Genomic DNA, 22718 nt, shown 5'->3' with positions numbered 1-22718 from the left:
AACCCGGCCAATTACCGTCCCATCCGACTACTCTCAATCATCAGTAAAGTGATGGAAGGTGTCATCAACAGTGCCATCAAGCGGCACTTGCTTAGCAATAACCTGCTCAGTGACGCTCAGTTTGGGTTCTGCCAGGGCCACTCAGCTCCTGACCTAATTACAGCCTTGGTTCAAACATGGACAAAAGAGCTGAACTCAAGGGGTGAGGTGAGAGTGACTGCCCTTGACATCAAGGCAGCATTTGACCGAGTATGGCATCAAGGAGCCCTAGCAAAACTGAGGTCAATGGGAATCGGGGAAAACCCTCCGCTGGCTGGAGTCATACCTAGCGCAAAGGAAGATGGTTGTGGTTGTTGGAGTTCAATCATCTGAGCTCCAGGACATCACTACAGGAGTTCCTCAGGGTAGTGTCCTAGGCCCAACCATCCTCAGCTGCTTCATCAATGAACTTCCTTCAATCATAAGGTCAGAAGTGGGGATGTTCGCTGATGATTGTGCAACGTTCAGCACCATTCGTGACTCCTCAGATACTGAAGCAGTCCGTGTAGAAATGCAGCAAGACCTGGACAATATCCAGGCTTGGGCTGATAAGTGGCAAGTAACATTTGCGCCACATAAGTGCCAGGCAATGACCATCTCCAACAAGAGAGAATCTAACCATCTCCCCTTGACATTCAACGGCATTGCCATCGCTGAATCACCCACTATCAACATCCTAGGGACTACCATTGACCAGAAACTGAACTGGAGTAGCTATATAAATACCGTGTCTACAAGAGCAGGTCAGAGGCTAGGAATCCTGCGGCAAGTAACTCACCACCTGACTCCCCAAAGCCTGTCCACCATTTGCAAGGCACAAGTCAGGAGTGTGATGGAATACTCTCCACCTTCCTGGATGGGTGCAGCTCCAACAACACTCAAGAAGCTCGACACTATCCAGGACAAAGCAGCCCGCTTGATTGGCACACCATCCGCAAACATTCACACCCTCCACCACTGACGCACAGTGGCAGCAGTGTGTACCATCTACAAGATGCACTGCAACAATGCACCAAGGCTTCTTAGACAGCACCTTCCAAACCCATGACCTCTACCAACAAGAAGGACAAGGGCAGCAAATACATGGGAACATCACCACCTGCAAGTTCCCACAAGTACACACTCCATCCTGATTTGGAACTAATATCGACGTTCCTTCACTGTCGCTGGTCATATATTGACACACCCTTCCAAACAGCACTTGGTATATCCAACCCACAATTAGGACTGCAGCGTTATAGCTGATCATCACCATCCCTCAAGTTGCATGTTAGGGTTGGGCAATAATGCTGGCCTGGCCAGTGACACCCACATCCCATGAATGAATAAAAAAAACCTCACACTTCTCTGGCTTGAATTCCATTTGCCACTTTTCTGCGCATCTGACCAGACCATCAATATCATCCTGCAGCCTACAGCTATCCTCCTCACTATCTCCCTCACGGCCAATCTTTGGGTCGTTTGCAAACTTCTTGATCATGCCCCCTACATTTATGTCCAAATCGTTAATATATACCACAAAAAGCAGGGGACCCAGTTTGGAGCCCTGCGGAAGGTGGCTGGAAACACCCCTCCAGTCGCAAAAACACCCATCAACAATTATCCTTTGTTTCCTGCCACTGAGCCAATTTTGTATCCACCTTGCTGCAATTCCCTGGATCCCATGGGATTTTTTAAAAAAACCAATCTGCCATGTGGGACCTTGTCAAAAGCCTTGCTAAAATCCATGTAGACCACATCAACTGCACTGTCCTCATCTATCTTCTTTGTTACTTATTCAAAACATTCTATCAAGTTGGTCAGACAAGATCTTCCCTTAATAAATCCATGCTGACTATCCTTAATTAATCCGTGCCTTTCTAAGTGACAATTTATCCTGTCTCTCCAAATTGAGCCATGGGACCAACCTAGTTCAATGAGAAATGTAGGAGAGCATGCCAAGAACAGTACCAGGTGTACTGAAAATGAGGTGCCAACCTGATGAAGCTACAACACAGGACTACATGCATGCTAAACAGTGAAGCAGCATGCTGTAGGCAGAAAGCAATCCCGCATCCTATGGATCAGATCAGTCCTGCCACATCCAGTCTTTGGTGGACGATTCGCCATTTAATGGGGAAAGAGAAGGTTCCATGAACATCCCCATCCTCAATAATGCGGGAGCCCTGTACAAGAGTGTTTGCAAACGTCTTCAGCCAGAAGTGCCAAGTGGATGATCCATCTCCGCTTCCACCTGTGCTGCCCAGTATCACAGATGCCAGTCTTCAGCCAATTTAATTAACTCCATGTGATATCAAGAAATGGTTGAGTGCACTAGATATAGCAAAGGCTATGAATCCTGACAATATTCCAGCTGTCGTCCTGAAGACTTGTACTACAGAACTAGCTGCGCCAGCCAAGCTGTTCCAGTACGGCTACAGCACTGGCATCTACCGGACAAAATGGAAAAATTGTCCAGGTATGCCCTGTGCACACAGGACAATTCCAATCCAGCCAGTTACTGCCCATCAGTCAACTCTCAATAATCAGCAAAGTGATGGAAGGTAACATTGATAGTGCTATCAATGGCATTTAGTCACCAATAACTAGCTCACCAATGCTCAATTTGGGTTTCGCCAGGACCACTCAACTCCGGACTTCCTTCCAGCCTTGGTCCAAACATGGACAAAAGAGCTGAATTTCAGACGCCAGTTGAGAGTGACCACCCTTGACATCAAGGCAGCATTTGACCAAATATGCCATCAAGGAGCTCTAGTAATATTGAAGTCAATGGGAATCGTGGGGGAAAACTGGTTGGAGTCATACCTCGCACAAAGGAAGATGGTTGTGGTTGTCGGAGACCAATTGTCTCAGCCTCAGGACATCACTGTAGGAGTTCCTTAGCGCAGTGTCCTAAGCCCAACCCTCTTCAGCTGCTTTATCTATGACCTTGCCTCCACCATAAACTCAGAAGTGGGAATGTTTATGATTGCACAATGCTCAGTTCCATTCACAACTCCTCAGATACTGAAGCAGTCTGTGTTCACATGCAGGAAGAGCTGAGCAACTCTGTGCTGTACCTGCACCATATGGCCGCAGGGAGTTCAAGAAACTAGCTCACCACCACCTTCCCAAGGCAAATCAGGGGTGGGCAATAAATGCTGGCCTCGCCAGAGATGCCCACATCCTATGCACAAACAGAAAAAATATGATTTATATCCCATGGGTAACAAAATCTGATAACTTATAAGTGAATTATGGTCACTGCTAAATAAAAGATGCATGTTGGTTCCTGAAGGTGTTAATGTATTATTCAAAGAACATCTTTAAAATGAGGTGAACCAGTACATGTAATATTTCTTTTTAATTTGGTATCAAAGCAGCTGTAGGCAATGAAATTTCTTTCAGTACGTCGTTATATAATGTGGGCGTAGCATTATTTTATGCATTTGCTTCAAATGATAAAGAGAAATTCCTATGATGTCACCTTCATGTATAATGCACAATTTGGTTAGTACTTCAAAATGTCATTATTTCATTCAGTGCTGTTCAGATTGTGCAACCCATTGAGTCATGTAGTGGACCTCAGTGATACTTTCTCAAAGATGTTGATAAATAGCCTCTTTATCGTTATTATGGAGGAGATAAAATAATTCTCTTGGGTCTCTGCAGTCTCTTTCCAAACTCTGTTAACATCTGGGACTACTCTACTGACAGTAAGCAAAGGCTGTACTCACCGTGAAAATATTCAAGCCGCAGCATGTTTACTTGGAATAGCAGTAAGCTACATTGATTTGAAAGAAAATAACAGTAAGGACATTTATTGTAGTACTTGAACAATGAAGTGATTCATTGTAATCTAGCCTATGCATCAGTTTATCTTTAATATATTAGCAGATCTCATGTGCAGCTGCTCATATTAACTCTGATAATCTGCCATTTTATAATGAAAGGACGATCACATTTTTTGCTGCAGAAGTAGAACTATGTTTATCTAAATTGCTCCTTAAGGCTGTAAGATCTAATTTCTGTAAATGAGCATGTTCATCAATTAGAGGTTAATTTCTGCTGTTAGGGGAATTCTGCAGATTACAGCTGGGGCTTGTAAATTTCAGGCTGTAGGTCACTAACTACTTGTATTGATGCAATGCTTTTTAATGTCCTATGGTGCTTCACATAGGATAGAACAGACCAAGAGCTAGTAAATGAATTAGTGATACTGACCAAAGGCATGGCCAAAAAAAAAGATGCAAGAAGGCTTTTAAAGGTGGGGGAACAAAGAAATAACTTGCATTATAAAGGACCTTTCACATCCTTATGCTATCCAAAAAAGACATCAGCCAATAAAGCACCTTTGAAATGTCATCACTGTAATTTTTCACTGTTCTCTCCCTCCCTATCTCTTCTAAAAGAGGTGACTTCCCCCTCTGCAGTCACCTTCATCAAAATGGACATAATTCATGTGGGGCGATGATGCCAGAGTCCTTTCTGACTGTGTTGATATCATAGTGAACCATAATCTGTCATCAACCAGCAATTGATGGGGAGGCGGTGGCATACTGGTATTGTCACTGGACTAGTAACCCAGAGACCCAGGTATTGCTCTGGGGACGTGGGTTCGAATCCCACCACAGCAGAAGGTGGAATTTGAATTCAATTAATAAATCTGGAATTTAAAAGCTAGTCTAATGATTGTTGTAAAAACCCATCTGGTTCACTAATGTCCTTTAGGGAAGAAAATCTGCTGTCCTTACCTGGTCTGGCCTACATGTGACTCCAGATCCATAGCAATGTGGTTGACTCTTACATGCCCTCGAAATGGCCTAGCAAGCCACTCAGTTCAAGGGCAATTAGGGATGGGCAATAAATGCTAGCCTGGCCTGCGACGCCCACATCCCATAAAAGAATTTTTAAAAAAAATTTCAGTTGGAGCCACTGTTTAACAGTCAAGAGTGAGAGCCTTAGCTAATTTATCCTAGGTTCATTAGGACATCCCTCAGTGTTGGGGAGGTCCTCACTATTTGTAACTTTTGGCATGTTTGGACATTATTTACTGTTAACTGCATGCATCACTGTGTAAACATTATTCTACACCTGGATAGAGCTTGCCAGTATTGGGGGAAAAAAGTGGTCTGCGAAGGAAGGTGTTATGTAGGTGGCAATTGGCAAAGATCACGTGACTTTTCTTGACTTTAAAGAGTATAAAATTAGTGAGAACTGCTTATTTATTGATTTCCCCTCAGGTGGATAACTGGCAAGAGCTAAAGATACTGAGGTTGTACATTCAGAGAATGAAGGACATTGGATTGAAGTTTACCAATCTTTATAAGAACATAAGGAACAAGACTAGGCCAATATGCTCCCTCGAGCCTGCTCCGCCATTCAGTAGGATCATGGCTGAACTTCTAGATCAATACCACTTTCCCGACTATCCCCATATCCCTTGATTCCCAATAAACTATTGATCTCAGTCTTGAATATACTCATTGACTGAGTATCCACAGATCTCTGGGGTAGAGAATTCCAAAGATTCACAACCGTTCTGAGTGAAAAAATTTCTCCTCACCTCAGTCGTAAATGGCAGATTGTTTACCCTGAAACTATGACCCCTAGTTCTGGACTCTGCAGCTATGGGAAACCGTTTCTCAGTATCTACCCTGTCAAGCCCTCTAAGAATTTTAGTTGTTTCAATGAGATTACCTCTTCTAGAGAATATTCTTCTGAACCCCAGAGAATGTAAGCCCATTCTACTCAATCTCTCCTCCATGGAACAGCCCTCTTATCCCAGGAATCAATCTAGTGAACCTTAATTGCAACCCCTTCAAGGCAAGTAAATCCTTCCTTAGATAAGGAGACCAAAACTGTAGACAGTACTCCAGTGTGGCCCCACTAAAACCCTATATAATTGCAATTAACTTCCTTCACCTTATACTCTAACACCCTTCCTATAAATGTTAACATACCATTTGACTTCCTAAATGCCTGCTGTAGCTGCATATTACCTTTGTGATTCATGTACAAGGACCCCCAAATCCTTCTCCATACCAACATTTACTAATCTTTCACCTTTTTAAAAAAAGATTCTGCTTTTCCATTCTTCCTACCAAAGTGGATAATTTCAAACTTCTCCACATTATACTCCATCTGCAGCCTTCTTACTCAATCGCCTATATCCCTTTGTGTCCTGCTCAACTTACTTTCCCACCAAGCTTTGTGTTGTCAACAAATGTCCCCTCATCTGAGGCGCTGATATAAATTGTAAACAGCTGAGGCCCAAGCACTGTGGCACTCTAGTTACACCCTGCCATCCCAAAAAAAACATTTATTTTACTCTGTTTTCTGTCTGTGAACCAATCCTCAATCCATGCTAATACATTACCTTAGTTCTACGAGCCCTAATCTTGTGTAACAACCTCTTGTATGGCACCTTATCAAATGCCTTCTGAAAATCCAAAAATACAACTTCCACTGGTTCCCCCTTATCATCCTGCTAGTCACACCCTCAAGATTTGTCAAACACAATTTCCCTTTCATAAAAACACGTTGACACTGCCTAATCATATAGTAAATTTCTAAGTGCCTATTTACTATGTCCTTAACAATAGATCCAAGCATTTTTTCCCCCCTTGAATAGTGGGGTTATGTTTTCTACCTTTTAATCCACGGGGATGATTCTAGAATCTAGGGAATTCTGGAAGAACAAAACTAATGTATCCACTATCTCTGCGGCCACTTTTTTTTAAAGAAGTGTGAGGTAATGTAATTGGGGAAGGAGAAAAAGATAAGGGAGATCCCTGAAATAGCAGGACAGGTAAATAAGGTGGTTAAGGAGGCATAGAACTATATAAGACCCAAGTTAGGCCACAGCTAGAGTACTGCATACAGCTCTGATCACTGCATTACAGAAAAGATGTGATTGCACTAGAGAGGGTACAGATGAGATTTACGAGGATGTTGCTTGGACTGGAAAATTTTAGCTATAAGAAAAGATTGGATAGGCTGGGGTTGTTTTCTTCGGAACAGAGGAGGGGAGATTTAATTGAGGTCTCTAAATTATGATGGGCCTGGATAGAGTTGGTAGGAAGCACCTATTTCCCTTAGCAGAGGGATCAATAATCGGGGGACACAAATTTAAAGTAATTGGTGGAAGGATTAGAGGGGAGTTGAGAATGTAGTTTTTCATTAGAAGTTGGTGGGGGTCTGGAACTCATTCCCTGAGAGGGTGGTAAAGGCAGAAACCCTCACCGCATTTAGAAAACACTTGGATGTGACCACGAGCTGAAAGTGGGGGTTAGGCTAGATAGCTCTTCTTTTGGCTGGCACAGACATGATGGGCCGAATGGCCTTTTTCGGTGCAGTACATTTCTATGATTCTATGATTTTAAAATCCTAGGGTGTAGGGCCATCCTGTCCAGGGCATTTGTTGGTTTTTAGTCCCATTAATTTCCCCAGAATTTTTTCTTCAATATTTGTTACTTTTAAGTTTCTCACTCACACTGGACCCTTAGTTCCCACAATTTCAGGTATCACTATTTCTTAACAGGAGCGGAAGCTAGAGATACTAAAGTGCTCTGTAGAAAAATCTAGCCGGGTTTATTAAGACACATGTTATAATGTATTGATTCCAATCAACTTTCCTGTTAAACATTCAATGCAATCAGCATATTTCTATGCTTGATGTATATATTGAAATGCTTTTTGATATGTTTGTGTGCATCTCTGATTTTATTTCTTCTCCTTCCTCATGAATGATAGATTATTATTCTGTACTTTTGGCAATATGCTTTTGAAAGCGCTATCAGCTGCCTCTCGTACAAAGTCTCTGGGCAATGAGGTTTACCCAATCCTTTTCATATATACCTTGCATTTGTGGTTCCTTTTATATACTGGAATCCCATTCAGCTGCTTCTGTAACAGATAGTCTCACTCTTCAAAACTGACTGGCAGCATGTTTACTGCAGTGTGTGCTATGTGTTTACTATGTGAACGTGGATGTTGTCTAAAATCTGCCCTGTTCTCCATCACTGAGGACAGGAAATGCTAAGTCGTAATTACAGATTTCAAAAGAGTGTGCTGTTTATGCATGTTTGAATAAGAGAGAGCGAGCACAAGTGTAATGTGGTTAAAGCGCCAGATACAATTTCCCCCAAACATGAAATCTCTTTCCTTCCCCTTTTGTTGGGTTCCCTATATCCTATCAAGCAGCCTCACTGCAAATGAAAGCTCTTTCAGCTGGGCTGCCATTGGTCCCAATTAATAACAACCCAGAGACACAGACCTTAGTTGGCAGTAGTGCAAACTTCAACAGACAAGACAAATTAAGGGGAATAACTAAATAATCTAACTACATTGGGAAATGTACTGTATCTTTTCTGCTCTAATCTTGCATGTTGTGCTGTCTGCACAGAAGAAATTAGAATTGGATTGACGAGTGAAAGGTTGAAACCGAGTGAGTAAATTCTCAATCCACTTAAAATGCTGTAGCTCCAGGCACTATCCCGGTGAGGGAACGTATCATCGAGATACCTAGCCCAAGATTGCATGTTTAGCATGGAGTTAGCTGCTCTTGGACAAAGGCAGTGAGGAATGTGGGAGGGAACCAATGAAATAGGCTTCGGTGGTCGTGGGCTAGATAAGAAAAACTGGCCAGAGTTCTTGCTGATAATTGAATGTGCCATATATGATGTCACATGAGGACAAGACCAGATTCCCCTTTCCGCAGTGTTTGAAAACACTTACTAAGGAGGTAGAGACATGAAGGCTGGATGCTTGCGCAATTCATAGAAGGGCTTTTGGCAACCTCAAGTAGAGGATGGAGAAGAAGAGAAATTTGAAGGGAAAGTTTCATTCAAATTATAAACAAAGTATTTTGACAGTTTTACTTCCTTTATCAGGTATTAATGATTGTTCTGCCTATATTTAGATTTTGACTGTTACAATATCCCCTGCTTATACATTGATGTACAAGCTTGCTTATGTAAATGTCTCTGCATTTGGACTTGATTCATAGTGTGCAATGTTTTGATGCGATATCTTTCCTGGGACTCCATGTTTAAATCCCTCCAATCAAGTTGCTGCCCCTGCCACAGTACCAAAACAGCTCTTATCAAAGTCTCAAATGGCATCCTTTGTGACTGTGACGGAAGTAAACCTGCCCTCCTCTTCCTTCTTGACCTGTCTGCAACCTTTGACACAGTTGACCAAAGCATCCTCCTGCAAAGCCGCTCTATTGTCGTCCAGCTGGGTGGGACTGCTCTCATCTGGTTCCATTCCTGTCAATCTAATCGTATCCAGAGAACCCACCTGCAATGGCTTCTCTTCCTGCTCCTGAACTGTTATCTCAGGTGTCCCCCAAGGATCTTTCCTTGGTCCCCTCCTACTTCATCTCAACATGCTGCCCCTTGGCGACATCACCCAGAAGCACAGCATTACTTTTCACATGTATGCTGACTACACTCAGCTCCACCTCACCACCACCTCTCTTGGCTCCTTCACTGTTGCTAAATTGTCAGATTGCTTATCCGACATCCAGTACTGGATTAGCAGAAATTTCATCCAGTTAAATATTAGGAATCCTGAAGCCATTGTTTTCGGTCCTCACTGCAAACTCCATTCCCTAGCTACCGACTCCATCCCTCTCCCTGGCAACAATCTGAGATTAAGCCAGTCTGTTCACAACCTTGGTGTCACATTTGACCCCAAGATGAGCTTCCGACCTCATACTCGTGTCTTTGTTAAGACAGCCTATTTCCACCTCAGTAACATCGCCTGACTTCACCCCTGTCTAAGCTCATCTACTGCTGAAACCCTCATTCGTGCCTTTGGACTTGACTATTCCAATGCACTCCTGGCTTGTCTCCCCAATTCTACTCTTTGTAAACTTGAGGTCATCCAAAACTCTGCTGCCCGTGTCTTAACTCATACGAAGTCCCAGTCCCCTATCACCCCTGTGCTTGCTGATCTACAATGGGTCCAGGTTGAGCAACACCTTGATTTTAAAGTTCTCATCCTTGTTTTCAAATCCCTCTATGGCTTCGCTGCTCCCTATCTTTGTAATCTCCTCCAGTCCCACAACACTTCGAGATACCTGCGCTCCTAATTCTGGCCTTTTGTGCATCCCTGATTTTAATCGGTCCACCATTGGTGGCAGTAGCTTCAGTTGCCCAGGCCCTAAGCTCTCAATACCTTCCCTACTGCTCTCCACCTCTCTTTCTTCCTTTACGACATTCTTTAAAACCTACCTCTTTGACCAAGCTTTTGGTCATCTGACATATCTCCCTTTGTGTCTCGGTGTCATACTTTGTTTTACAATGCTCCTGTGAAGCACCTTGGGATGCTTTATTATGTTAAAGGCACCATATAAATATAAGTTGTTGTTGATATAAAGCTCTATAAAATGTGAGTATTATTTGCAATACTATACATACGTTGCAGATAGCTTCTTTACTGATTCAATAAAGGAATAAAGTTAACAGTTGTTTGGATCTCAACAGATTAGGTAATACTACAATAATGCGTAGCAATTACCATGTGGTAATGCCAAATAACTGTCTCACTTCATTGGCTTGCTTGCTTTCTTTTTAGAGACTGCAGTTCTGTGAACCTCTTCTTGGGCAGGGCCTCACTCTCTTTACCTCAGGACTACAATTCCTAATTAATCTTGGCTTTTGGTTCTGCTAATTTACCTTAACAATCCAGTCCCTGTCTATGTTGGTTGTTACAGTTGGGAAGCTAACCACTGTTAGGTAGTTTTTTTCTCTTAAAAAGTAGAATTCTTGATCATTTTAAAACAAATGTCATAAAAACATGCTGGAAATAACAATAATTAGGATTTTTATGCCCTTTATGTCATATTGAAAAGGAGCATTCACTCTATTTTTTACTTGTACAATACAAATCTCGATTTCCCCAATGGAGTCACTATAATGTTGTTGATCTCATCAATCCAAGACCTGAAGGGTGAAAAGTCAGCTAATTCTGTGTGTTTTATTTGCAGATGTGCAGAGTTTAGAGGAGCTAGCAGTGCTGAGTGTTTTGCCCCCTCTGAAGCGAGATTCCTTGGAGGACGGTGTGGTTCAGAAGATAGAAGCAGCCCAACGCCAACTGGTGAAGGAGTTAGCCCTACAGGAGTGGCTCTGCACCCAGGGTCTGGAGCACTACTATCAAGCGTAGGTTTTAAAAGAAAATAAATCTTTGAATTCCCTTATCTCTTGGATGTGTGCTGGGAAGGGTTAGACTATCCAGGAATGAGTACTTGTCCACAAATGGCATCAAATATATAGTGCTATGACAGCCAACAGGCGGCACAAGCAAAGCTCGGCGATAATGGTCATATTATTTCTCTCTATCTCCCAGAGTCGAAAAGTGCCTTGGTTGTGAGGTACTTCATCTAGCAGTCTGGCAGAGAACCCAATAAACTCCTCATGATCATGGTAGACATATGTTGTGAGTATCAGGCATGCTTTGGAATAGACCATTCTACTTACCTGGATTCAAACCCACCCTATATCCAGCATCCACCAGTCCAGCCATTGATTTTTATTTTAACTTTATATAGACTTGAAGTTACTGTAACTACAGTTGTACACAAACCCATGGTTTTCAACTGGGCTGTTTCTGCTTTTACCTTTTTAAAAAAAAATCTGAGTTAGTGTGGGCCACAACAGAAAGCTGCCTTATTAGCACCAATTTGGCAACTTCAGTTAGCGAGTCTAAGGGAAGGTTGATGTGGAACATGGATGTCATATTGTTACACTAAGGATTGCTCTGCTGATGTTGGGATTCAAGTACTTTGGATTTGGTGTAGAAGGAATGCATGCAACCTGTGCTATACCTGACATGAGAGTGTTTGGGGCAGATTACTTTGCATGATTACTCTCCATGATGAGATAAATTGTTGGATCTAAACAGAGAGCTGTGCTGCACCAGTCCTAGGAGTTGAATTTTAGTGAATTGTTTTCAATTTATAAATATCAAATTCAGCCAGGAGCACATTTTATGTCATACCACTGAGTAACCGAGACTGAAGTTTTGATAGGATCGTGGTCATTTAGTATTTTTCTACCAGTGGCTGCATCCTCCTTATAGGTTCAGGTTTAAATAAAATTGCATTAGTCAAGACAATGGAACCTTGGTTATCTATCAGTTTCCATTGTTCACTGGCCAGGTGCCCATCTTAATGTTGTACAATTGAGGTTTGATAATAGCATCCTTCAACATGGTAGAATCTATGTTTGTGCTGCGGTTCAGATTTTCATTGTGAGCTCCTTGTGCTTATTTGGGGTATAGAGGGGAATAATCTCAACCTTGGGGGATAGGCAGTTGAAGAATGAGACTTCTCTGGCTCACACGTCATCCTAATGAACAGTTATAGACTGGCATTGAGAGAAGCTGAGGGCAGTTTTATATTTTAAGGTCATTGGGGTTAGATGGTAAGATATTAAAATGGATTGGCAAATGGTTGGCTGGTAGACAACAATAAGCGCAAGAGGAAGAAATTGTGTCCAATTTGCGGACTGAAGTGGAGAATGATGAATATCAAAATGCACAAATTGAAAAGGATCTTGACAAGCTTTAATTGGACAGAGGAGCAAGAACATTGGAAAGTAAGAAATAGGAACAGGACTAGGTCTTGAGCCTGCTTCGCGATTTCATTAGATCATGGTTGATCTTCTATCTCGTGTTCCATTTTCCCTACATCTCCTTATCCCTTGATCCTCTTAGTGTCCAAAAGGATTCATACGGCAGTTGCAGTTCAATACAGGGAATACGAAGCTAATGAGATTTGACAAAGGGAAGGTAGATGTTGACTATATGCTAAATGGTAATGCATTTGAGCTATCAGAACAGGCAAGAGAGCTTGGGTCACTAAAACCATCAGTACAATGTTCCCAGACTGTTTTAAAAAAAAAAAATGCAAAATGAATGTTGGGGTGCAGAGCAAGTGGTATGACTTATCAATCCAAAAGAGGTCATTTTAAAACTGTATATAGCCCTCATGAGACCACATCTGGAGTACTCTGGGCAGTTTTGATCTCCCTATTTCAAAAGGATTTTCAGTTATTGGAGGGGTTGCAGAAAAGGGCTATACGGTTGATCCCACAACTTAAAGGAATGATGTAGTAGGAAAGATTGACTACCCTGTGTCTTTTCTCTCTTTAAATTATGAAAGCTTTGGGCAAATTGAATTAAAAGAAGCTTTTCTGCCATATACAGAATTTAGGCACAAGAGGCTATTCTTTTCAAATCGTTATAATCTTCCCTTGAAGAATAGCGTGAAGTAGAAAAAGGATTTGCAGGCTGGTTTGCAGTCAGACAGGCTGCGACATGAAGGATGGTTAGTCCTATATAGCAGGAAGGTTTTATGGGCTAATATATTCCATATGTTGAGAGGAGAGGGCCACTCATACCCAGCAGATGAGAGTATCCTGCTGTATGTCAACCCAGAATTCTGAGCTGGAGCCTTGGTCTCTACTCGCTGGCCTTGTTTGGAGTGGGGTTTGAACCCTTTACGTTGTGATTTAGAGGTTGGAATGCTGTCAGTAATTCAAAGGCGAGCTGCAGGCATAAGGGGTCATATTTCCAAATTAAGGACAACAGAAGAAAATAGGAAATGCAGGAGGAACCTTTTTACTAAAAGGCTGGTAAGTACGTGATCAGATTTTTTTTATTCATTGATGGGATGTAAAGGTTTATAGAGGCTCTTCTCAACAAATGAGACTTGGGGATATTAGAAATGCATCAAGGGAATACTGAGGATAGGTGAGCTCGATAGATGAAAGGTTTGCTCCTGTCTGAAGCCATTACTATGATACAAATATATAATAAATTTTTGCGTGTTGCCTTCTTTTCCCCATTCCCTCTTCTCCAGGTCAAGCCTGATCATGCCCTCATCTGGTATTCAGGCATGCAAACTTTCAGCATGAATTTCTGAATGGCAATCAGGAGTGAGAACTTTGGCTGATTTTTCCCTGCTTAACCTTACCCCCACTTTCACTATCACTTGAGACTGGCTACAAGGCATTGAACACGAGGCCTAACTCGTCTGTATAGCTGAGGTATTTAGTGGATAAACTCACAACCACTGAGAGATTCCTGGAAAGTTGTGACTCCTCTGTTCATCTGACTGTTTGATCTATTTATTTGGAATATGTTGTTTCATCTGAAAATATGGTGTCTTCTTCAAATTTAGACAATTTACTTAAAGCTTTTGTAAGTTTTAAGGACCGGAGGAATCTGAAGACTAATCCTCGAGAGCTCCGCTGGTCACAGATGCCCAATCAAAAACAATTACTATTAATAAGAGGCTTCTGTTTCCTATTATGTATTCAATTAATAGTTCCAAATTACACATTCAACCATTGGGCAATGTAAGAATATGGGAGAACAATTTACTTCAATGACCACTGAAGGCAAATATCTGAAGCAGTGGTCCTAATCTCTGTTGCTTTCACCTTACTTTTTAAATTGTAAAAATCAGAGTGTAGGTCCTATGGTCCATAGTCGAGGTTCACACAGTAGAAGAGAAGATTAGTTAAAAATCGAAGTAGTGATTGAGTGTTACCAAGCTCAGATTTTAACAGCCTAAAGATTATAGGAAGAAGAAAAGATTGAGAGAAAATGCGTTTTGTGGTTTTGAGGTCCTGGGAAATATAGATTAAGACACTATGCAATGTATCTTAATTTTCACTCTGTAAGGATGCATGAAGGAGGATGGTGTAGAAGCAATTTGAAAAGAATGAAAAAGGAAAGCTCAGGAGGAGCCTCCATGATAGTAGTATTGATTAAGGAGGCTAAAATTGTATTAGAGAGAGATTGGAGGTACAGGAGGAGAGAAGCATTGTCTATTGAACAAGATTTCTCTTGTATCTTCCCTGGGAGTGTGAGAGTTGTTAGAAGAGCTTCTCTAGCAATGGTAGAAGCATTCAAGTCCTTCGTTTGCATTTGGATTTGACAAAGAGCAAAGAGTTAGTGAGAGAGAAAAGAAGCATTTGGCTCAAAACCGAGTCCTGTAGCCTTTTGTAATGATGCTAACTTCAAAGTAAAGGAGAAAGGGAAAGAGAAGGCCCGTCAGCTGAGTCCTGTTTCAGAACAGGAGTATTTTTCACAAATAAAAAGCAAAAAACTGCAAATGTTGGAAATTTGAAACAAAAACAGAAACTGCTAGAAACGCGCCCATTAGTCAGCATCTGTGGAGAGTACAGACATGTCAACTATGGATTATGCTCATCTTTAGAACTGAAAAATGAAAGATGAACAAGCATTTTAATAGCATCAGAAAACAAGGAGGGGAAAGGGGGAACATCAAATAGATCAACAAATGCAGAGAGGAAATATCAAAAGATTGTTATTAGGTGCTAAAGCAATCATCGTAGTCAGGCAATGGAAAGGAACATTAAAGAAGCCAAGACTGTGAATAATTAATAACTCTGAGAGTCGCAGCCATAGAAAAGTTGAGAAATTGAAACATAAATAATCTGTATATCAGGTGTGAAATTTAAACAGACAATGCTGGCAATGCATGGGATATGTCAGTTCAAAAAAGAAAAGGCGGCCAAAATTAGTTTATTGCCTCCGACCCCCAGGTGTCCACCCCAAATGTCAACCTGCTATCCAACCGCCCCACCCCCCACCCCCACAATGGACTCTGACAAACCCACCCCGGAACACTGACTTTAATAGCTTTAGACCTTAGTTATATCCTCCACTTTCTTCACAGTAATTGACTTGTCTGTTCTCTTCACAGATGCTGACTGGACTGATTCCAGCAGTTTTTATTTTCTTTTGTTTCTATCAGTTTTTCACCTATTCTAGCTACAATTTCATATTTATTCTCTAATGAAACAGAATTTGACCCACTTTCCTTTTGAGTGCTTTAGCAGAGCACCATCTACTTTACTGGGCAGTTTATCAATGACTTAAGGCCTAAGGAAGTCATTCTTAAAGTTGGCTTAGCTCATGGATTTTCTTGGCTTACTTTGCCTCCTTGTTCCCCTTTGCTAATTTTTACATAATAGTCCTTGCTACATCTGTGCTATTGATCCTTTTCCTTGTTTAAAATTTGGACCATCACCAATATCTTCTGTATGTGCCAATATATAGCATGTACCACTTTCCTATCATCTACCAAACCTTTCTCAGCATTCTAATAAATATATTCATTTTTATATGATTGGATTCTATTTATCCTCCTTGTCTAACTGGATGCTCTTGAATAGTTTCCTTCCTAATGCACCCCAGATGTCAAACAGTGGTAGTTGACCTCAGTAGCAATATCAGCTTTCTGATCCCTTGCCTCCATACAGGCTGAAATCATTGGGCTGCAGCACCCTGACTGATCTGGTCCAGTTTGATGACGAGTCGCAGGTAGCTCTCACAGCCTGGGGATATTTCTACGGTGACGACCACAAGTTTGGCAGGAAGATTCTCCAGATTTCAAGGTGGCACCTGGAGTGGGAGCACAAGCTAAAGCTTGTTCACAACTTAGCCCAAAGGCGCAGAGTTGAAAAGTGGTCTGTGGGTATGTGAAAGTTCAACTGTTGAAAAAAATATATACATTTCTGCCTGTTCCTTTTTCCTCAATCTGGGGGAAGTTTGTGTATCCTTAATTTGAACTCTTTTCTTTAGTTGGAGCAGTGATTTTTGCCTCTAGCGTCACACTTTGCACTGTAAAGAGAGACCTGATGTTTATCGTTGTTGGTGAGTACATTTTGAATTCCTTCTTTAGTGTTGTAAACCTTAGTGATAGAGCTATTTGAGGGGAGAACTGCTTAAAAGAAAAACACAGACTACATGCACTCACTCACTAATAGAAACTCAACAAGTCTGCCAGACCAGTGGGAAAGGCAGAGTTACAATACTCTGCTTTTGTTAACAGATGCTGCTAATGAATTTGACATTAGCACCTGTGCCTAATACCAAGTGTAATTCATCCTGTCTTATGGCACTGTCTTTGGGAGCAAGTGTTAAGTAAACTGCTGTATGAGTTTGTGTCTTTTTTAATATTTACAGGTTCCTATTTTGTTAATTAGAAAAAAATCAGTTAAGGTATGATTTCTCTATCCACATACAGGTGGAATCGCAGTTTCCATCATAGCATTCTTCTTTACTGCCAAGTTTCTTTATGAGCTAGTGGCACGGGTGATCAGCTTTCTTCAGAATGACAACAGAGGGAGGCAAGGGAACCGCACCATTTATGACTATGTCCGTGGGAACTACCTGGATCCTAGGTCATGCCAAGTCACCTGGGATTGGAAGGACCCTCAGGAAGTTGGGCACATCATGACCTTCAAAGTACATGTAAGTAACAATATTTTAAATCTCTCCATTTTAGAGGGTTGAAAATCTCTCTGGTTTCAAGCTTGTTGCTTCTTTTTATATTTAAGACTCAATCACCTGTCTCTTTGCACAGGGGATATCCACACCAATTGTAGTCTTAAATTGAAGTGCAGTTAAAGGGCAGAGGATAACCGGACCAGAGCACACAGACCCAGTTCAATTTCCATTTTAAAGTCATACATTTGTCCTTATTTTTATCTAATTATATGATTTGATATTAATTAAGTAGAAAAACTGATTGCAATTTAGGAAACAGAGAAGTAGAGTTGGTTTGCGTATTAGACTTCCTTTGCACTAAGGCTGAGGAGCTCTGAGATTAACTACAGCACAATCACTGGCAGAAGACAGATGACACGAAAATTGGTGTCGTAAATAGTGAAGTGGAATATCTTGGATTACACAATAATGTAGATGGGAAGATGGGCGGAGCAGTGGCAAATAGAGTTTAATCCTGAGAAGTGTGAGGTGATGCATTTTGGGAGGACTAACAAGCCAAGGGAATAAACAATGGATGGTAGGACCCTAGGAAGTACAGAGGGACCTTGGTGTACTTGTCCATAGATCAGCGAAGGCAGCAGCACAGGTAGATAAGGTGATAAGGGAGGCATATGAGATACTTGCCTTTATTAGCCGAGGCATAGAATACAAGAGCAGGGAGATTATGATGGAACTGTATAAAACGCTAGTTAGGCCACAGCTGGAGTACTATGTACAGTTCTGGGCACCACACTATAGGAAGGATGTGATTGCACTGGAGAGGATGCAGAGGAGATTCACCAGGATGTTGCCTGGGCTGGAACATTTCAGCAATGAAGAGAGACTGGACAGGCTAGGGTTGTTTTCCTTAGAGCAGAGAAGGCTGAGTGGGGACCTGATTGAGAAATACAAAATTATGAGGGGCATTGATAGAATAGATAGGAAGAAACTTTTTCCCTTTAGCGGAGGGGTCAATAACCAGGGGGCATAAGATTTAAGGTAAGGGGCAGGAGGTTTGGAGGGGATTTGAGGAAAAAAATTTTCACCCAGCGGGTGGTTGGAATCTGGAACGCACTGCCTAAAGAGGTGGTAGAGGCAGGAAGCCTCAACATTTAAGAAGTATTTAGATGAGCACTTGAAATGCCATAGTATACAAGGCTACGGGCCAAGTGCTGGAAAATGGGATTAGAATAGGTAGGTAGTTGATGGCCGGCACAGACACAATGGGCCGAAGGACCCTTTTCTGTGCTGTATAACTCTATCAGGCGCTTACCCATTAAGGAGGCCAAAGAAGAAGAAGATAACTCGATGACTCCTTGACTCTAAGGCTTTAATTACAGCAATGGAATGTTTAAATAGGCAGTTTCCATTACAAATGTGGATGTAGGAATTTATAATGAGAAGTTAACACAAAAGCATGACAAAAGGAAGTAATGCTTTGTGGGCAAATGCATGCATTTTTTAAATGTATTCGTTCACTGGATGTAGGCATTGCTGACAAGGCCAGGGTTATTGCCTTTCCTTAATTGTCCTTGAGAACCATCTTGAATCACTGCATTCCATGTGGGGAAGGTACTCCCACAGTGTTGTTAGGTAGGGAATTCCAGGACTTTGGCTGAGCTATCCAGTTACTCCCACTCTTTCATAGCCCCGCAAATTTTTTCTCCAACTATTTATCCAATTCTGTTTTGAAAGTTACTATTAAATCTACTTCTTCTACCCTCTCAAGCACTGCATTTCAGATCATCATAACTCACTGCAATAAGAAAAAATGAATTCTCCTCATGTCACCCCGGCTGTTTTGCCAATTACCTTAAATCTGTGTCCTCTGGTACCTGACCCTTCTGCCAGTGGAGACAGTTTCTACTCATTTACTCCATCAAAACCCTTCATAATTTTGAATGCCGCTCTTAAATCTCCCTTTAACCTTCTCTACTCGAAGGAGAACAATCCCAGCTTCTCTGGTCTCTCCACATAAACTGAAGTCTTTCCTCCCTGGTACCATTCTAATCAATCTCCTCTGCATCCTCTCCAAGGCTTGACTTCCTTCCTAACGCGTGGTTCCCAGAATTGGACATAATAGGTTAATAATTGAGGATGGGAGTTGCAACATTTTGAACAGATTGTCTACTGTCTCCAGGCTAACGCTCAGAGTTATGGACTTGGTAGGAAGAGTGTTTACATAGTTACTGACATAGCGAGACCTTGCTATGCGACCTGAGCAACAGGTAAGCATTTATTCATGGAGGGAAGGAAGAAGAGACATGGAAGATAAATTGCTGGATGAACCACCTCCTCCTTGTCCAATCTTGCTAACAGCAACACATACAGGACTCTGGTCACCTCATCGACTTGCATCAGGAATGATACCCAGCATGTGCTGTAAACCTGCGACATTTAAGTCATTTGGAAGAGACTTGTTTACTTTTCTTGTATTGTTGTAATACTATATTTGCTTAATAAATCCCACTATTGTTGTTGTGTTTGGTGCAAGGTGATGTGTATTACATGGGTTTAAAGACCCATCACTCACAAGCACCACGAGAGAGGAGTTAGTTACCGTTTACCCATCTGAGAACTGATTAAGGAATTTAAAATAATTAAGTTTATTATGGACCACAATATGCTGGAGCACCTATAGGATTTAGAATTGTAACTGGGATTCCTTAGCACGGAATTGTAGACTCAACTGTGCCACCTTGAGAAGGCAGCGAGTAAAGGCTGGATGGACCCTTCTACACAGAGAGGTAAAAGTGAAGACACATGCCTCAAAGCACCCAATTTTCAGGGGAACATTGACCAAGGCTTGGCAGCTAATTGTTGGTCCACCATTGTGACCATAGAAGGGGTATAGCATGTGAGATCAAGAGAAGGGGAGCAAAATACTGTTGTCCTTCCCCCTTCCTCTCCTGGAAGTAGTGATATCTTTTGGGGTATGCTTGCGTATACAGTGGCAGCCCTGCGGTTGTCTCAGTAAGACTGGACTGTGAACTTTGCTTAAAATCAAAATAGTTATTCATCTGTACAGTGCGTCACTGTTGAGTAGAACTTATCCTTGGTGTACTTGTCCATAGATCACTGAAGGCAGCAGCACAGGTAGATAAGGTGGTTAGGAAGGCATATGGGATACTTGCCTTTATTAGCCGAGGCATAGAATATATGAACAGGGAGGTTATGATGGAGCTGTATAAAATGCTAGTTAGGCCACAGCTGGAGTACTGTGTACAGTTCTGGGCACCACACTATAGGAAGGATGTGATTGCACTGGAGAGGGTGCAGAGGATATTCACCAGGATGTGGCCTGGGCTGGAGCGTTTCAGCTATGAAAGGCTAGGGTTGTTTTCCTTAGAGCAGAGAAGGCTGAGGGGGGACCTGATTGAGGGATACAAAATTATGAGGGGCATTGATAGATTAGATAGGAAGAAACTTTTTCCCTTAGTGGAGGGGTTAATAACCGGGGGCAGAGATTTAAGGTAAGGGGCAGGAGGTTTAGAGGGGATTTGAGGAAAAAGTTTTTCACTCAGAGGGTAGTTGAAATCTGGAATGCACTGCCTGAAGAGGTGGTACAGGCAGGAAGCCTCACAACATTTAAAAATGTTGTCCAGTGGAGGCGGTGGCGTAGTGGAATTATCACTGGACTAGTAACCCAGAGATACAGGGTATTGATCTGGGGACATGGGTTCGAATCCCACCACAGCAGAAGGTGGAATTTGAATTTAATTAATAAATCTGCAATTAAAAACCATGAAACCATTGTCGATTGTTGTAAAAACCCATCTGGTTCACTAATGTCCTTTAGGGAAGGAAATCTGCTGTCCTTATCTGGTCTGGCCTACATGTGACTCCAGACCCACAGCAAATTGGTTAACTCTTTCATGCCCTCTGAAATGGCCTAGCAAGCCACTCAGTTCTACCTAACCGCTACGAAGTCAATAAAAAGGAATTAAACCGGACGGACCACCCGGCATCGACCTAGGCACCGGAAACGACAACAGCAAACCCAGCCCTGTTGACGCTGCAAAGTCCTCCTTACTAACATCTCAGGGCTTGTGCCAAAGTTGGGAGAGCTGTCCCACAGACTAGTCAAGCAACAGCCTGACATAGTCATACTCACGGAATCATACCTTACAGACAATGTCCCAGACAGTACAATCACTATCCCAGGGTATGTCCTGTCCCACCGGCAGGATAGACCCAGCAGAGGTGGTGGGACAGTGGTCTACAGTAGGGAGGGAGTTGCCCTGGGAGTCCTCAACATCGATTCCAGACCCCATGAAATCTCATGGCGTCACGTCAAACGTGGGCAAGGTAACCTCCTGCTGATTACCACCTACCGCCCTCCCTCAGCTGATGACTCAGTACTCCTCCATGTTGAAGAGCACGGAGGAAGCACTGAGGGTGGCAAGGGCACAAAATGTACTCTGGGTGGGGGACTTCAATGTCCATCACCAAGAGTGGCTCGGGAGCACCACTACTGACCGAGCTGGCCGAGTACTAAAGGACACTGCTGCTAGACTGGGTCTACAGCAGGTGGTGGGGGAACCAACACGAGGGAAAAACATACGTCACCTCGTCCTCACCAATCTGCCTGCCGCAGAAGCTTCTGTCCATGACTGTATTGGTAGGAGTGACCACTGCACAATCCTGGTGGAGACAAAGTCCCGCCTTCACATTGAGGATACTGTCCATCGTGTTGTGTGGCGCTATCGCTGTGCTAAATAGGATAGATTTCGAACAGATCTAGCAATGCAAAACTGTGCATCCATGAGGCGCTGTGGGCCATCAGCAGCAGCAGACTTGTACTCAACATCTGTAAATTCATGGCCCGGCATATCCCCCACTCTACCATTACCATCAAGCCAGGAGACCAACCCTGGTTCAATGAAGAGTGCAGGAGGGCATGCCAGGAGCAGCACAGGCATACCTCAAAATGAGGTGTCAACCTGGTGAAGCTACAACCCAGGACTACTTGCGTGCCAAACTGCATAAGCAGCATGCAATAGACAGAGCTAAGTGATCTCATAACCAACGGATCAGATCTAAGCTCTGCAGTCCTGCCACATCCAGCCGTGAGTGGTGGTGGACAATTAAACAACTAACTGGAGGAGGTGGCTCCACAAATATCCCCATCCTCAATGGAGGGGGAGCCCAGCACATCAGTGCAAAAGATAAGGCAGAAGCATTTGCAACAATCTTCAGCTAGAAGTGCCAAGTTGATGATCCATCTCGGCCTCCTCCTGAAGTCCCCAGCATTACAGATGCCAGTCTTCAGTCAATTCGATTCACTCTGCGTGATATCAAGAAACAACTGAAGGCACTAGATACTGCAAAGGCTATGGGTCCTGACAATATTCCAGCAATAGTACTGAAGACCTGTGCTCCAGAAC

The 22718-nt window shown here is 42.5% G+C and overlaps 1 protein-coding gene across 1 annotated transcript; it reads left to right on the top strand.

Moving 5' to 3' along the window:
• Window positions 1–2370: 2370 nt before the first annotated feature.
• LOC137360045 (uncharacterized) lies at window positions 2371–19588 on the top strand. The gene is made up of 6 exons (XM_068025644.1): window positions 2371–2582; window positions 10977–11186; window positions 16323–16537; window positions 16645–16716; window positions 17090–17316; window positions 19472–19588. The coding sequence occupies exons 1-6, from the start codon at window positions 2371–2373 to the stop codon at window positions 19550–19552; spliced, it is 1017 nt and encodes a 338-aa protein (XP_067881745.1). The 3' UTR covers window positions 19553–19588.
• The last annotated feature ends 3130 nt before the right edge of the window (window positions 19589–22718 follow it).

This window comes from Heterodontus francisci, unplaced genomic scaffold, assembly GCF_036365525.1.
Source record: "Heterodontus francisci isolate sHetFra1 unplaced genomic scaffold, sHetFra1.hap1 HAP1_SCAFFOLD_2358, whole genome shotgun sequence".
Lineage (NCBI taxonomy): Eukaryota > Metazoa > Chordata > Chondrichthyes > Heterodontiformes > Heterodontidae > Heterodontus > Heterodontus francisci.
Note: the sequence above shows the minus strand (reverse complement) of the source record. Positions and strands in the feature narration are given on the sequence as shown.

Coding starts and splice junctions, on each gene's coding strand:
- LOC137360045 (XM_068025644.1), top strand. CDS start 2,371: ATGAATCCTGACAATATTCCAGCTGTCGTCCTGAAGACTTGTACTACA. Junction 2,583..10,976: donor AATCAGCAAAGTGATGGAAG/GTAACATTGATA, acceptor CAAGACCTGAAG/GGTGAAAAGTCAGCTAATTC. Junction 17,317..19,471: donor TCATGACCTTCAAAGTACAT/GTAAGTAACAAT, acceptor TACTGTCTCCAG/GCTAACGCTCAGAGTTATGG.